At 39.9% G+C, this 15,740-nt stretch overlaps 2 protein-coding genes and 1 long non-coding RNA gene across 7 annotated transcripts in view; 2 read left to right on the top strand and 1 right to left on the bottom strand.

The window, feature by feature from the left end:
* Window positions 1–430: 430 nt before the first annotated feature.
* LOC118368913 (uncharacterized) overlaps window positions 431–15,740 on the bottom strand; it is a 55,226-nt gene continuing 39,916 nt past the window's right edge. For both annotated transcript variants that reach the window (XR_008086216.1, XR_004822447.2), the window contains exons 3-4: window positions 4,150–4,334; window positions 431–1,190 (exon numbers count right to left, since the gene is read on the bottom strand). This is a non-coding gene — a long non-coding RNA (uncharacterized LOC118368913). The remainder of the gene's footprint in view (window positions 1,191–4,149; window positions 4,335–15,740) is intronic.
* Window positions 9,112–11,518, top strand: LOC127913626 (uncharacterized). Of its 4 annotated transcripts, none has more exons than XM_052486210.1 (7): window positions 9,112–9,502; window positions 10,369–10,439; window positions 10,527–10,703; window positions 10,794–10,855; window positions 10,938–11,027; window positions 11,116–11,157; window positions 11,226–11,503. In XM_052486210.1, the coding sequence occupies exons 1-7, from the start codon at window positions 9,345–9,347 to the stop codon at window positions 11,361–11,363; spliced, it is 738 nt and encodes a 245-aa protein (XP_052342170.1). In that variant the 5' UTR covers window positions 9,112–9,344; the 3' UTR covers window positions 11,364–11,503. The 4 variants fall into 4 exon arrangements, with proteins under 4 accessions (XP_052342170.1, XP_052342173.1, XP_052342171.1 ...); XM_052486213.1 differs by having other exon boundaries at window positions 10,938–11,035; window positions 11,226–11,303; XM_052486211.1 differs by having other exon boundaries at window positions 10,938–11,035; window positions 11,116–11,323.
* LOC127913627 (putative nuclease HARBI1) lies at window positions 12,021–13,697 on the top strand. The gene is made up of 3 exons (XM_052486235.1): window positions 12,021–12,169; window positions 12,450–12,561; window positions 12,656–13,697. Exons 1-3 carry the CDS (start codon window positions 12,101–12,103, stop codon window positions 12,775–12,777), a joined length of 303 nt encoding a protein of 100 aa, XP_052342195.1. The 5' UTR covers window positions 12,021–12,100; the 3' UTR covers window positions 12,778–13,697.

Raw genomic sequence — 15,740 nt, 5'->3', positions numbered from 1 at the left:
ACGATACAATACAATGCAATGTACAGTATAAAATGTAGACAATGTACAGGATAGCCTATGGGCCTGGGCTACCCAACTTTCATAAATAACAGCCAGGCATTACGTACAATTAGTACATGACGTGCACTTGCAAACTAACAGTAAAATATTGTCAAAATATCATAAACAAAAACTCATGACATACCCGATAAAGAAACAAACATCTATGAATGAAATGTTGTGCTCCCCTTATGCACCAACTCCTCTGTAAAGTACAAATGAACACCAAGCTAGCATGTACAACATTCACAAATCAACAGATACTAAGTAAATAAATACATGAAATGCATAAATATCACAATATACTGGTAGAAGACCATCATATTAAAATGTCAGTAAAAATATAAACTCAATATCTGTGTTTTAACATATAGTATTGATTTATATTTTCAACTACCTCTTCCAGATACAGTAGACAGGGATAAGGTAAGGGGATGTTTATGAGGGAGAATACTGAAGGAGAATGAAGTGTGCAACTTTAAAGGGCACTTACAACAACAAAAGGAATGTAGACATACCATATTGTATCAGGCATGGGAACTACTCAGATTTTGTGTAATTATACAACATGAAATTCAATACTTGTTACAAACATTATTTTTGATGTTATATCACTTGCACTTCTAGATGCCTTAATTAACAAATTTCATTTCACCAGGGATTTCAAATGACATGCCAGTATTGGTTGCTATTGTATGTAAATGTATTTTTTTTAATTCATCTTTATTTAACGAGGCAAGTCAGTTAAGAACAGTTGACCCTGGGCCAATTGTGCGTCGCCCTATGGGACTCCCAATCACGGACAGTTGTGATACAGCCTGGAATCGAACCAGGGTTCCTGAGTGACATGTTAGCTCCACTTGTTTTTGTGTTGTTTATGGAACGAGTAAGAAGAGCATCCAGCATTGTGAAGAAAAAAAAAAATCACAATACATACTCATATAAATTCAATAAATGTTAAATACACAGTTTAGCCGATGTAATATGTAATACATATGTAATACAAATTAAGAACAGAAAGTCACAAAGTGCAAGACAGTGGCTCATCGTCCTTGGCCTAGCTGTATGCAACTTAAGAAGACTGAGAATGTTGAGTGAAGGATAATGGGACGTCATCGAGCTGAGAGAGGTGGTACTTGGTTGGGCGGATACTGAGTGGAATGAACGGGGTGGACATTTCATCCTACATGCAGTAAAATGCTTATGTTCCTAGTTTTTATCAATCAATGAAAAAAAACTGTCAACAAGCACACAATAATCCAAAATAAATAATAATAACAATGTGAGTACAGTTGTAGGTAAATCAATAAACAGGTATTAAAGTGATCTGTGTTCAAAAACTATGTAGCAGCAGCAGTTCCTACCCTTACCAAAACATATTTTTTGTTGCAAACTTTCACAAGTCTGTGGCAAATTTGCTGAAAACGAAATAGTGTGCCAGTAGTTTGAAAATGTTTGCCACTAGTGGTGAATCTGAAGCCAATTCTGGTGAACACATGAGTTACAAGACCCCCCAGTCCACCTGGCCGTGCTGCTGCTCCAGTTTCAACTGTTCTGCCTTATTATTATTCGACCATGCTGGTCATTTATGAACATTTGAACATCTTGGCCATGTTCGGTTATAATCTCCACCCGGCACAGCCAGAAGAGGACTGGCCACCCCACATAGCCTGGTTCCTCTCTAGGTTTCTTCCTAGGTTTTGGCCTTTCTAGGGAGTTTTTCCTAGCCACCGTGCTTCTACACCTGCATTGCTTGATGTTTGGGGTTTTAGGCTGGGTTTCTGTACAGCACTTTGAGATATCAGCTGATGTACGAAGGGCTATATAAATAAATTTGATTTGATTTGACCGTTGATCAGGGGGATTAGAAAAATCGGTTGGAAAATGGAAACCAAGCTACTGTATCTAGCTAGATAACCTACCAAAGTTGTCAAGTGAGTGTCTAACTTATTAAACTTCCTAATAAATGTTACAATTGTATTGGCTAAATGACGCCTAGTTAGCAATGTTTCAGTCTTTTAATACCATGTCAATATCAAAATGCATCATGTCAATATGCTACTGTCATGCGTCAGTAGCATGTTAGCTAGCACAACAGCTAGGTAGCAACAATATGTGACCGACCGCCTTGACAGCCTTATGTAGCAAAATTTTTAATTGTGTTTTTTACATTGGATAAAAGTAGAGACACAGAGCTACAAAATTGAATATCATACACTGCATTTGAGGAACAATGGGAAAATAATTCTGCTTTGAAAGTTGATAAACTTGTAACCTCACTTTTGAGAAAATGGCCTTTGAATGTTTTGGTACCTACTGGAGAATTCTACTTTGTTTACACCCATTCAGCATCATTTACACCCACTTAAGCTTTAGCCCCACCCATCTATTTAAGGGTTGATCCGGGTGTTCTGCCCAAACAACAGCAGTCAAGCACCTAAGCTAACTAGCAAACTTGCTTGCAACTTCCAGACACGGAGAAACCAATCATAAAGAAATTGTGGGGGCTGTTTTGTTAGAATACGGTGTGGCTTTTGACATTATTGATCATAGTCTGCTGCTGGTAAAACTTAGGTGTTAAGGCTTTATACCCCCTGCTATATTGTGGATAAAGAGTTACCTGTCTAACAGAACACAGATGGTGTTCCTTAATGGAAGCCTCTCCAACATAATCCAGGTAGAATCAGGAATTCCCCAAGGCAGTTGTCTAGGCCCATTACTTTTTTCGATCTTTACTAATGATTTGCCTCTGTCTTTGAGGAAAGCCAGAGTGTCTACATATGCGGATGACTCAACACTATACATGTCAGCTACTACAGCAACTGAAATGACTGCAACACTTAACAAAGAGTTACAGTTAGTTGCAGAGTGGCTGGCAAGGAATAAGTTAGTCCTACATATGTCTAAAACTAAAAACATTGTATTTGGGACAAATCATTCACTAAACCCAAAACCTCAACTAAATCTTGTAATAAATCATCTGGAAATTGAGCAAGTTGAGATGACTAAACTGCTTGGAATAACCCTGGATTTTAAACTGTCATGATCAAAACATATTCATACAACAGCAGCTAAGATGGGGAGAAGTATGTCTATGATGAAGCGCTGTTCTACCTTCTTGACAGCACTGTCAACAAGGCAGGTCCCACAGGCACTAGTTTTGTCGCACCTGGACTACTGTACAGTTGTGTGGTCAAGTGCCACAAAAAAGGCCTTAGGAAAATTGCAATTGGCTCAGAACAGAGCAGCACAGCTGAACCTTGGATATACACAGAGGGCTAATATTAATAATATGCAGGTCAATCTCTCCTGGCTCACAGTGGAGGAGAAATTGACTTCATTTCTGCTAATGAGAAGTATTGACATGTTGAATGCACCGAGCTGTCTGTTTGAACTACTGACGCACAGCTCGCACACCCATGCATACCCCACAAGACTTGCCACAAGAGGTCTCTTCACAGTCCCCAAGTCCAGAACAGACTATGAAAGGTGCACAGCACTAATTAGAGCCATGACTACATGGAACTCTATTTCACATCAAGTAACTAATGCAGAGCAGTAAAATCTGATTTTAAAAAATGATAAAAACAAAAACTTTATGGAACAGCGGGGTCTGTGAAGCAACACAAACATAGGCACAGACACACACACACACACAATATACCATACCACATGTACACATGAATTAAGTACTATATATATGTGGTAGTGGTGGAGTAGGGGCCTGAGGGCACACAGTCTGTGAATGTATTGTAATGTTTTTAAAATTGTATAAACTACCTTAATTTTGCTAGACCTCAGGAAGTGTAGCTGCTGCCTTGGCAAATACACAAATGAGAGACAAGTTCACTGACCATTTTCCTCACCCTAGCAGAGCTGGTTTGGCTGTTTTTATGTTATCCAGAGCTTTGGTGACTGCAACTGTGCTGCTGGCAACAATTTGCTAATTTGCTAATGTTTACTGACACCGGCCATATTCAACGGGTGTTGAGCATTTATAAATTCGTCAGTTATTCCTGCTACGTCTATCAACAGTTATCGCAGTGACATTCTTTTGTCATAATTAGAAACATGTAATAGCTGAAAATGTAGCTAGCTGGACTATCTTACCGGTATACATGGAATGGATGCTTCTCCCGGTCAAGGATGCCATGATTGCCCTTAGTTTGAAGATGTAATCCAGAGATAGGTGCCATCTCAGCTTTGAGATGTAAGTTACACTCTCAACAGCGTTGGGTTGTTTGGGTGACCCAATTGCTGGGTTGAAGGCATTGGATCAATAGTTGGGTTGTTTTCTGTGAAAACAGCAAGGTTGGGTTGTTGGTGCTGGGTTATTAAGGTTGAGCTATGGATTTTTGACCCAGCCAGTGGGTTAATTCTGCATACACCAGCGCATGAAATCCACCAGAATGTGAGCAAGTGTTGAGACGAGAAGTATCTGACTGAGTGTAAAATGGCTAATGTTATTTCGCCAGACAAAAGGGTCTTTTGGCTGACTGAAAACTGGGAAAACGCTAAGTAACAAACGTTAGGAACTATTAATTTTGATAGTCATTTAGGTTAGGTTAAATAGGTTGTCCTATCATAATTAGTTAGCTAGCTAACGTTAGCTTGAGTGTTAGCTAATGACCTTTGCTAGCTAGCCAGTTTATGTGCTAATATTTTTGCCTGTGGTAATGTTAGCTAGCTAATGTTAGCATCACGGCTATAACTTACTTGCGTGTTGTCATGGAATATAGCTAAATGTAAGGTTTTTATCAACGTTTGGCTAGCTAGCCAGCTAACTATGCCAGTGTCTGCAAATATAGCTAGCTAAATCTGACACTTCTTCTGGACTGTGTCGGTCACTGTTTCACTTGTTAGCTGGCTCCGCCTGGGTTAATTTAACAAAGCTATTCGGCAGGCTCATCTCCATGCTTGAATGCTTGGTTATTGAGTTCGGATCAGTATTCCAAAATCTGTTATGCATGAGTGCACACTCCAAGACATTGTACCCGAAACCCCACCTCTTTAAGGAATACCGAGGATAGGATAAAGTAATCCTTCTCACCCCCCCCCCTTAAAAGATTTAGATGCACTATTGTAAAGTGGCTGTTCCACTGGATGTCATAAGGTGAATGCACCAATTTGTAAGTCGCTCTGGATAAGAGCGTCTGCTAAATGACTTAAATGTAAATGTAATGTAAATGTGGGCATCAAACAGGGATTGGATGTTTATATTGATGTAAAATACTATATACCTAGTATATAAAATGCAATATGTGTAATGGCATTGTCAGTGTGCCTCCAACTTTGCACAAGTCCTCACATATATTTTAGGCTGGGTTGTTTCTGTACAGCACTTTGATATATCAGCTGATGTATGAAGGGCTATATAAATAAATTTGATTTGATATTCTAAAATCAATGGATTTTTCTCTAACAGGTTAAGACCAACATTGTTGAGTACCTGCACCAGGTGAAGGTGACCAGACCCTACCCATTTGTGTTTGCTCAAAGTTGTTTACAGTCATTAATGGAAAAGCATTGGAGTAAGGTATAAAGGGGCACTGGATGTGCTTGGGGCACTGGATGTGTGCTTTTCCTAGACTGTGTGCCCCAGCATGAGAATTCCTACAGACCATAGTGTATCAGCCACCAGGAAAATAATTCCCAGCAGCAAGATTGTTGCTGGCATGTGTTTTTTCCACTGAACAATAGTGGATAAGTATCTGCTCTTGTATGTAGTGTGAGAAGTGACCAGAGAAAGCACAGCCCTCCTGTGCCTCCAGCTGATGTCTTCCTGTGAATGAATAGATAAATAGATGGATGAGCCATATGGATGAGTCTAATATTCTAATGCTAATATTCTCTTAAGCCAATGTTTATAGCTCGGTTAAATTGATTTATAGTTTGTTTTATAAAATGTGTCCCTGCTTTTTGCCTACTGTATGGTATGTGGTTGTTTGCCTTGAGTTCAACTGCTGTTGCACATAAATCTGTATATATTTCTATGATTAATCAACCTGATCTGAGAGCACTTTGTATTATTCTGTATCTAAATCCATGAGACTACATTTATTATGATAACACCCACCCGTAGCACACTTTCCAGCAGGTATATCTCACCGATCATCCCCAAAGCAAACACCTCATTTGGCCGCCCTTTCCTTCCAGTTCTCTGCCAGTGATAGGAACGAATTACAAAAATCGCTGAAGTTGGAGAATTTTATTTCCCTCACCAACTTTAAATATCAGCTATCTGAGCAGCTAACCGATCACTGCAGCTGTACACAGGCCATCTGTAAATAGCCCACCCAATCTACCTACCTCATCCCCATATTGTTTTTATTTACTTTTCTGCTCTTTTGCACACCGGTATCTCTACTTGCTCATCATCATCTGCTCATTTATCACTCTAGTGTTAATCTGCTAAATTGTAAATTTTCACTCCTATGGGCTATTTATTGCCTACCTCATGCCTTTGCACACACTGTATATAGACTTCCTTTTTTCCCCACTGTGTCATTGACTTGTTTAATGTATTATTGGCTTGTTTATTCCATGTGTAACTATTGTTGTCTGTGGTGAAAGGTGACATAAAAAATAAAATAATTTTTTTTTTTTACATTTCACATTGTTTGTATTACTTTGGATGACCAGCACTCATTTCACATGTCACAAATGATCATTTGTATGCAATGTAACAAATTGGCAAAATGTATGTGTTATGAATTCTAGCTAGGTGGCTAACATTAGTTAGCTAGGCTAGGGGTTAGGTTTAAGGTTAGTGTTAAGGTTAGCTAAAACGACTAAGGTTAGGTGAATGAGTAAGTAAGTAGTTGAAAGTCGCTAATTAGCAAAAATGCTAAAGTTGTCTGTGCCTTTACAAAAATGAATTTGTTACGCCAAACTTCCCGTAAGTTTGTGGCAATTTTGCTGTAAACTAAATAGTGTCCCACAAAATGTTGCCAGAAATTTGCAAATGTTTGCCACTAGTGCTAAATCTATGGCAAAACTTTGGCAACAATATGTATGCCACTTGTGGCAAACAGTTCACCTGAGGTTTTTTTCTGGCAGAAAATTCTCTAAAGATTCAATTTGAAACAACATTTTATTGACACTAGTGGCAAATGGTTTACCAGGAACTGTTTCTGGTGAACACATGAGTTCCAAGACTAGTAACTGTTGACCAATCAAGGGGATTAGAAAAATCTGTTGGCAAATGGAAACCAAGTTATCTAGCCATTTACCTACCATAGTAGTCCAGTGAGTGCCTAACTTATTAATGAATTATTTCCTGATAAAACTTTAACATTTTATTAGCAAATTAAGCCTAGTTAGCAACGTCATGTTATATGAGAGAGTGTGAAATATATTTTGGTGATACCAGTTTCAACCCTTCAGTGACACTGACTGGCTAGCACTTAGCTAGCTAATGTTAGCAATCATAATTTTGCACAATTAATGTGATGGGTAGCTGGCTATCTAATGATTTGCCTAACACTTATTTTTAGGTGAATAAGTTGCTGTCTTTTAAAAACTATATATACATGCATGTTAATATGCTAGTATCACAGTTTAGTAATATGTTAGCAGCTAAGGTAGCAATAATGGATACTGTGGTGGAATTATTGTAATCAAAAGGAGAGACCAAGATTTTTTCAAAACAATCAACATTTATTATTTCATTACTGCAGTAATGGGGGTAGTCGGTAACCACCCCTGCAGGTGATCACTGAGAACTCAACGAGCTGGTTTGAGCCACAGCATTTTATAGCAAAGTTCGTTCTCCTTCAGTCTACATAACACAGAACAGATATATGGAATGGGTCACAAGGTTAAGATTTGTATTGAAGATACTATCTGCTGTGAATTATAAGTATCCGCTGTAACAAGACTTTTCATTGTGTAGAGACCAGTGTATGGCCCCCCCAACTCCATACTGGAGCCATGTTTCCCTGGTACCGTATAGAACAGAAACATTAACTCATGCTCTGGAATGCAGTATTCCCAAAGACATTGTAAATCTCATGTCTGTGTTATCTCCCAGAGGCCCACTTTCAGTTCACCCAGTCACAAAAGAACAGTAATAACCCTCTATTCTGTTGCATAAAACAACCATTTGATGCAATAAAAGTATTATAACATAAGCTTGTAATTTCCACCGTAATACCCTTTCCTACCTGTGGTATTGGAATAGATTGTATTGGGAGAAGGATAGATCAACACCCTGGAGTGATAATTATTTGTGAGATTAAGTCATCTTCAAGATTGATAAGGTATGCAAATGCCTGAATTATTCTCATAAATGTTGCCCATACATTTATTTTTGTAACAAGTATGTATTTTATTGCTTTAAACTAGTATCTACCTTAGCTCATCTTGATGTGTTGTTCATTCTCCCTTTCTAGAAGCAATCAGTTGCATGGCAAAAATACAGATTGAGGCCTTAACCTTTTTGGGATAGGGGGCAGAATTTTCACTTTTGGATGAATAGCGTGCCCAGAATGAACTGCCTCCTACTCTGTCCCAGATGCGAATATATGCATATTATTATTATTATTGGATATAAAAAACTCTGACGTTTCTAAAACTGTTTGAATGATGTCTGTGAGAATAACAGAACTCATATGGCAGGCGAAAACCTGAGAAAAATCCAACCAGGAAGTGGGACATCTGAGGTATGTAGTTTTTCAAAGCTTGGCCTACCAAATACACATTGAGATATGGATGAGGTTGCACTTCCTAGGGCTTCCACTAGAAGCCTCATGAAGATGGATTACTGGGCTGAACACGCTAATTGGACATAAATGACAGACTTTATGGAACAAATCAGTAATTTATTGTCGACCTGGCAGTGCCTTCCGATGAAGATCAAAGCTAAGTGAATATTTATGGTGTCATTTCTAACTTTTTTGATTCCAAAGTGCCGGATGTCCCTGTCTTGAGTTCTGAGCACCGTTCTCAGATTATGCTTTTTCCGTAAAGTTATTTTAAAAATCTGACACAGCGGTCGCATTAAGGAGAAGTCTCTAATTCTGTGAATAACACGTGTATCTTTTATCAATGTTTATTATGAGTATTTCTGCAAATCACCAGGGGCCTGTTGCACAAAAGTAGAATTAAGACATCCGGGATAAATGACTCAGCTGAGCTCAATGAAGCCAAAACATGTGCGTCCAGGCTTAATTGGTTGCACAAAGACCAAGCCAGGATGAGCAGACACGGATTCATTAAGCCAGGTGAAACCAATCCTGGATAGGTGCGCGCTCACGGCTCACTCAAATAGACCCCGCCACAGATCACAGATTAACTGATTTACCATGGCAACTAGAGCCGCGTACTTTTCCCCGTCGGAAGCACAAATCCTCATGGAGGCATACGAGGAGGTAAAAGATATAATTAAGAAGAAAGGCAACACCGCCACAGTGATAAAGCAAAGAGAAAAAGCGTGGCAAAGTATTGCAGACCGCCTGAATGCGTAAGTAGTGCACAATTACACACTCACCGCTCCGCTGAAACATCAATTACAATTCAAATATTTAATTCACATCTCCAAAAACGCAGTTGTACTGTAATTATGAAACAGTTAAATTTTTAATTGAAATGCACTGCAGATATGAGTGAAATTGTGTAAAGTAAGTCCATCACACTGTATAAAGCTATGATAAATTATTATTAAAGCCTTACATTATTATTTAACGTTACTACGCTCAGTACGGTTTAATCTTAGCCGTTGTACTCTGCTTCTTATGTTGTCCACCGTTTTTTGTGTTTCTCCTGCTTTCATTAATGTAAAGCTGCTTTGACAGAATGAAACAATTGTGAAAAGTGCTATATAAATAAAATTTAATTGAATAAATAGATGAGCTATAATAATAATAATCACTTTAATTTATATAGCGCCTTTCAAAGGACCCAAGGTCGGTTGCTCACTGCACTGCAAAAATGTCTTTCTTACTTATTTTTTTTTTTACTGAAAACAAGACAAAAATACTATCTAAAAATCATCTTGAATATTTTCTTGAGCAAAATTACCTAGGAAAATAAGCAAAAAAATCTGCCAGTGAAACGAGAACTTTTCTAAAATTAAGTGTTTAAAAGTAAACTTATTTCAAGAGAATTTTTATTATATTGACAGATGTTTTTATTTGCTTGTTTTAAGCACACATTTACTTAAAGTTTATATTTTTTGTCTAAACTATACTTATTTTGCTAGGTCATTTAGCAAATCAAGAAAATACATCTTTATTAAAATTTTTTTTTTTTTATATATTTTTACTGAAAACAAGACAAAAATACCAAGTATTTTTTTGCAGTGTGACTCCATTAAATGTGTGTGTGTAGATTAAACATGAACGGGCCAAAACGGACATGGCAGCAGGTCAAAATCAAATACAAGAACATTCTGCAGAATGGTATGGTCCCTGACTAATATTTAACAAAGCACAAGCATATATTGTACCCAGAAGGTGCCTGCTCACACATTGTCTGTACTGTTTTAGCAGTGAAAAAGAATACCCACAGACAAGGCACGGGTGGTGGGTCACCAAAGGCTGACCTTACCCCAGCAGAGGACATGGCCTTGGAGCTAAATAAAGGCAGGCCCGTCTTAGAGGGGATCCCTGGGGGGAAAGAGACGAGCATAGGTTCCTCCCAAGATACCACCCGCTTCATTCAAGGTATGTCCTTCCATCTCTACATGGGATACAACCACATTCATATTGAATCAATTTGGACTGTCTGACTTTGGTTTACCCATTGCCTTGCAGTGTCTGGCAGCACTGTGTTCCTGTTAGAGCCACCAGCACAAGCACCAGACGATGCTGATCCAGTGAGTACTCCATCAAAGGCATACTGTAGGCCTGGCATGTCTTGTCTACTAGCTTCAATATGAATCCGATTAAATGTGATAGGGTGAAGGCCCCAGTGCAGCAGCAACAGCACATGATGGAGACGATGATGATGAGGAGGAGACCATCTCTCTGGATTCCAGAAGGCATGAGGTATCATGGTAAGACTGTGAAAGTACTATTTACTCTACAATGGTGAGGAGTCCTCATCAAAATCAAAAAATCTAATTTAATTTTACAGGACCCAGATGCTATACAGTGGGAAAACCAGCCTGGCAACATAGTGCGTATTAATAAAAGGACACCACATCCTGCCAAATTCCAGCTGCGCTAATTGTATTGTGTTCACAGAGCTCACAAGCTATCAGAAAGTTGTATGGCAACCACCTCCGGCGCCAAATAGAACTGGCAGACATAGACATTCAGTACAAGAAGAAAAATATGGAAAATCTTGCACTGGAGTCCGAAATAAAAAAAGAGGACAATTAGGAAACTGGACCTTGAAATAAAAAAACTTGAGGGAGGTGAGATATGCCTTCAATGTACACTGTATGCTAACTGTAACACAAATGTATTAATCATTATTTGTATTTCCTCCCCCAGCTCCAAAAATATGACACAGCTCAAAATAAAAATTAGGTATATTCTCGTAAAGTCAAGTGAGCCATGACATATGAGCTCTTATTGTGAGCACACAGGACGGTGGCATCTTTCTAAGGTTTTTTTATTTTCCCAGCAATCAGTACAACCAAGTCATCGTTATAAGGCATCGCCCTCTTTTGCCCACCCCCAGCACCAGGTGTGGCCACTAGCCTATATGAAGGCCCAAAATTGTGTGTTCCTTTCTGCTCTGACAATGGCATGCCCATTCGTGCGAGATGTGGTGGATGAAGAAGCACTTGTGCTGAGGAGAGCCTTCAGGCGAGAAAGGGTCTTCAGGGACCGTGGTCTTCAGGACCCACTGGCCTTCCCTGACGACCATCTATATGAAAGATACAGGTTTTCTGCAGATGGCATCAGGTATCTATGCAGACTACTGGGTCCCAGGATTAAGCACCGCACTGCACGGAGCCATGCACTGAGTGTGGAGCAAATGGTTTGTGTGGCCTTGCGCTTTTTTGCTAGTGGAGCGTTCCTGTACTCAGTGGGGGATGCAGAACAGCTGAACAAGGCCACAATTTGCCGCACAATAAGGAGTGTGTGTCTGGCTATCAAAGCATTAGCAGATGTCTTCATCTCCTTCCCTGGCCACAGAAGACTCTGTGACATCAAAGAGGAGTTCTATAGGATTGCAGGTAAGAGGATCTACAAATTACAGGACAACTGTTAACACATAGTAGGATACTCATTACTTTGTGTGACAGGTTTCCCCAATGTCATTGGTGCAGTGGACTGCACACACATAAGGATAAAAGCCCCTCAGGTGCCCATGAGGCAGATTTTGTGAATAGGAAATCCTTTCACAGCATTAATGTTCAGGTGAACATAACTTTTTGATATTGTCCATTGACGAACACTCTGCATTGCCAGTGATGTGCATTGATTGGTGTAATATTCCTCATCTTATGATTTCAGATGGTCTGCAATGCTGACTGTGTGATCAGCAATGTTGTGGCAAAATGGCCTGGCTCAGTCCATGACTCCAGAATCTTTCGGGCCTCTGAAATCTATCAGTGCCTATCACAAGGTAAGCCACACAACCCCTATTTATAACCATCATGGCTGTGTCAAGAATATCACTGTGTTTATGAGGTAGTAATGATGAGATTTTGTGTTGACAGGTGAATTCTCTGGTGTGTTGCTGGGAGACAGGGGGTATGGCTGCCAGCCTTTTCTCCTGACACCTTTCACAGACCCCCAGGAAGCACAGCAGGCCTACAACCAGGACCAGGGCCAGAGTTGAAATGACCTTTGGCCTCCTGAAGGCACGCTTTCACTGCCTTCACAAATTAAGGGTCAGCCCTGTTAGGGCATGTGATATTACTGTGGCTTGTGCTGTCCTCCACAATGTGGCCTGCCTGAGGAAGGAGAGGGCCCCCAGAGTGCCACCAGCCATGGACTGGGACAATCCGGCAATCTTCCCTGATGACGACAGTGGTCGGCTGCTGAGGGACCAATATGTGTTGAATTATTTTAGTTAGTATGTGTGCTTTCAATTTTGGTTAAATATGTCCTGCGGTGGCAGAGGAATTTGGTTTTTTTGGGTTTGTTTTTTTACGAATTTGGCCTCTTATGATGTTTGTGCGGTATACTGTGTGTAATACAAGGCTGCAGGGAGGCTACTGCATCCATTCATTTGTCTGTTCAGTTGATGTGTATGGATTTGTCCTGCATTTATTTTAGTGTGCAGACATGCAGGGTGTGTTATATACAGACCTTTGAATGTGTATGTATCATTTTGTATAATATGCTTGGATTCTGTGCTTTCCATCTTGTAGAGTCACTGTGACTTCCGTTTTGAAAGGAGCTGATGGTTTACCTGCTTTGTTTTGTCCTTATTCAATAAAGGAACATAATGTTACACATTGTGTTTTTATATTCATATGGAATGTGTATTTGTTTATATGACAGAGTACTAGGGCCACACTGAAGAAAAAGGATAAAGTCATAAATTTATGAGGCTGGTTCTTTCTGCAGAAAAGCTACATATTGTTTTTACAGTTTTGATACTTATGACAATGTGATACTTAATATTCTGGCACATCAGCATGTCTTTGTTTATGAAACCATACTGAAGTACAATTTCACGAAATGCCCCGCATCTGTCATTTTAACAACTGTCCTCCTTTAAAACAACTGGTTACAATATTATGACTTGTCTTTTTTTTCCTCTGTGGCCCTAATATTCTATCATTTTATATATATAGTCTATGGGAAACTAAATTATCTAATGATAGCAACATCTAAAAATCATTTTTTATCCAAAATCATTGAAATTAATGATCACAAACGTTTAAATAATGACAGTGGGTCTAGTTATATGTGATAACAATGTATAGTGAGCAGTGAAATAACTATTGGTTTCCATTTGTGGTGACTGCTGACTGACATTAGGGATGAGATTAAATAGATCCTGGAATTTAGCCTGGTCTGGAGCAGGCTAGCTCCACAGAATAAATCTCCATGGTAATTTATACCATAACATATCCTCCTGCCCCTATCCATCTTTAGTGCAACCGGATTACGGATCAATTGAGCCAGGATCACCAAGATATCCTGGCTTAATCCCTTATCCTAGTTTTGTGCAACAGGCCCCAGATGTTTTGGAATCAAAACGTTACTGCACGTAAGGTGCCAATGTAAACTGAGATTTTTGGATATAAATATGAATTTTATCGAACAAAACATACATGTATTGTGTAACATGATGTCGTATGAGTGTCATCTGATGAAGTTCAAAGGTTAGCAATACATTTTATCTATATTTCTGCTTTTTGTCACTCCTATCTTTGGCTGGAAAAATGGCTGAGTGTTTTTTCGACCTGGCTATGACCGAACATTCATTTGTGGTGCTTTCACTGTAAAGCATTTTTGAAATCGGACACGTTGGGTAGATTAACAAGATGTTTCTTTCATTTGCTGTATTGGACTTGTTTATGTGTGAAAGTTACATATTTCTAAAAAAATATTTGAATTTCGCTCGCTGCCTCTTCAGCGGAATGTTGTCGAGGGGTTCTGTGTGCTCCAGACAGGTCAAGGCTTCTTGCATACATGGCTTTGAGATGTAAGTTACAAAGGTTGGGTTGTTTGGATGACCCAATTGCTGGGTTGTTCCTGTTAATATACAGGGTTCAGGAAAACAGAGTAAGGCAATACAGCTGCTTTTCATTGAGTCTCCCCATGTTCCAGGTGTTTTGGGATTTTCTTGGTTTAAGAAACACAACCCCTTTATTGATTGGACCACGAGTTCAATCCTGGGTTGGTGTCCGTTTTGCCATTCCCATTGCCTCAAAAGCAGAGCAGCCTTCCCTGAGACAGCCTCTTCAGGGTTTAAGTCAAGTCTCGGATTTCTCTACCGTCACCACGAACTCCTGAAGGTTTTCAGCAAGGCACGGGCTACTTCCCTTCCCCTGCATTGTCCTCAAGATTGTGCCATTGATTTCCTCCCAGGCACTACACCACATCGTGGTAGGTTAAATTCTCTATCTGGGCTGGAGACCAAGGCCATGGAGGAGTAATTAGAGGAGCCTCTGGCTACTGGGCTTGTCAGTCCGTCTGCTTCTCCTGCCGGCGCAGGGTTTTTCTTTGTGGAGAAGGAGGACAAGACCCTGCATCTGTGCCTCGACTACCGGGGTCTTCATGATATTATGATTAAGAACCATTACCCCCTACCACTCCTCTCCTCCGCTTTTGAACCCCTCAAGGGGGCCACCGTTATTTCAAAGCTGGACCTTCGGAATGCCTACTACCTGGTTCGGATACGCGAAGGACATGAGTGGAAGACCGCATTCAACACAGCCAGCGGACATTATGAGTTGCAGGTCATGCCGTTTGGACTCACCAACACTGTCTTCCAGGCCCTGGTAAACGATGGGCTCCGGGACAAGCTAAACCAGTTTGTGTTTGTATACCTTGACGACATCTGTTTTTTTCCCCCCGGTCTACCCAAGAACATGTTCTGCATGTCAGACAGGTCCTTCAGCACCTCCTGGAGAATCAATTGTTCATAAAAGCAGAGAAGTTTAAGTTCCACCGCTCTACCATCTCCTTTCTGGGATATGTGATTGCTGAGGGAAATGTCCTAATGGATCCTGGAAAGGTGAAAACAGTGGTGGATTGGCTTCAACTCATGTCCAGGGTGCAGTTGCAAAGTTTCCTAGGTTTTGCTAACTTCTACCGCCGTTTCATTCGGGGTTACAGCACTCA

Source organism: Oncorhynchus keta, chromosome 3 (assembly GCF_023373465.1).
Source record: "Oncorhynchus keta strain PuntledgeMale-10-30-2019 chromosome 3, Oket_V2, whole genome shotgun sequence".
In the NCBI taxonomy this organism is placed as follows: domain Eukaryota; kingdom Metazoa; phylum Chordata; class Actinopteri; order Salmoniformes; family Salmonidae; genus Oncorhynchus; species Oncorhynchus keta.
The sequence above is the reverse complement of the archived record's forward strand: the minus strand, read 5'-3'. Positions and strand labels throughout refer to the sequence as shown.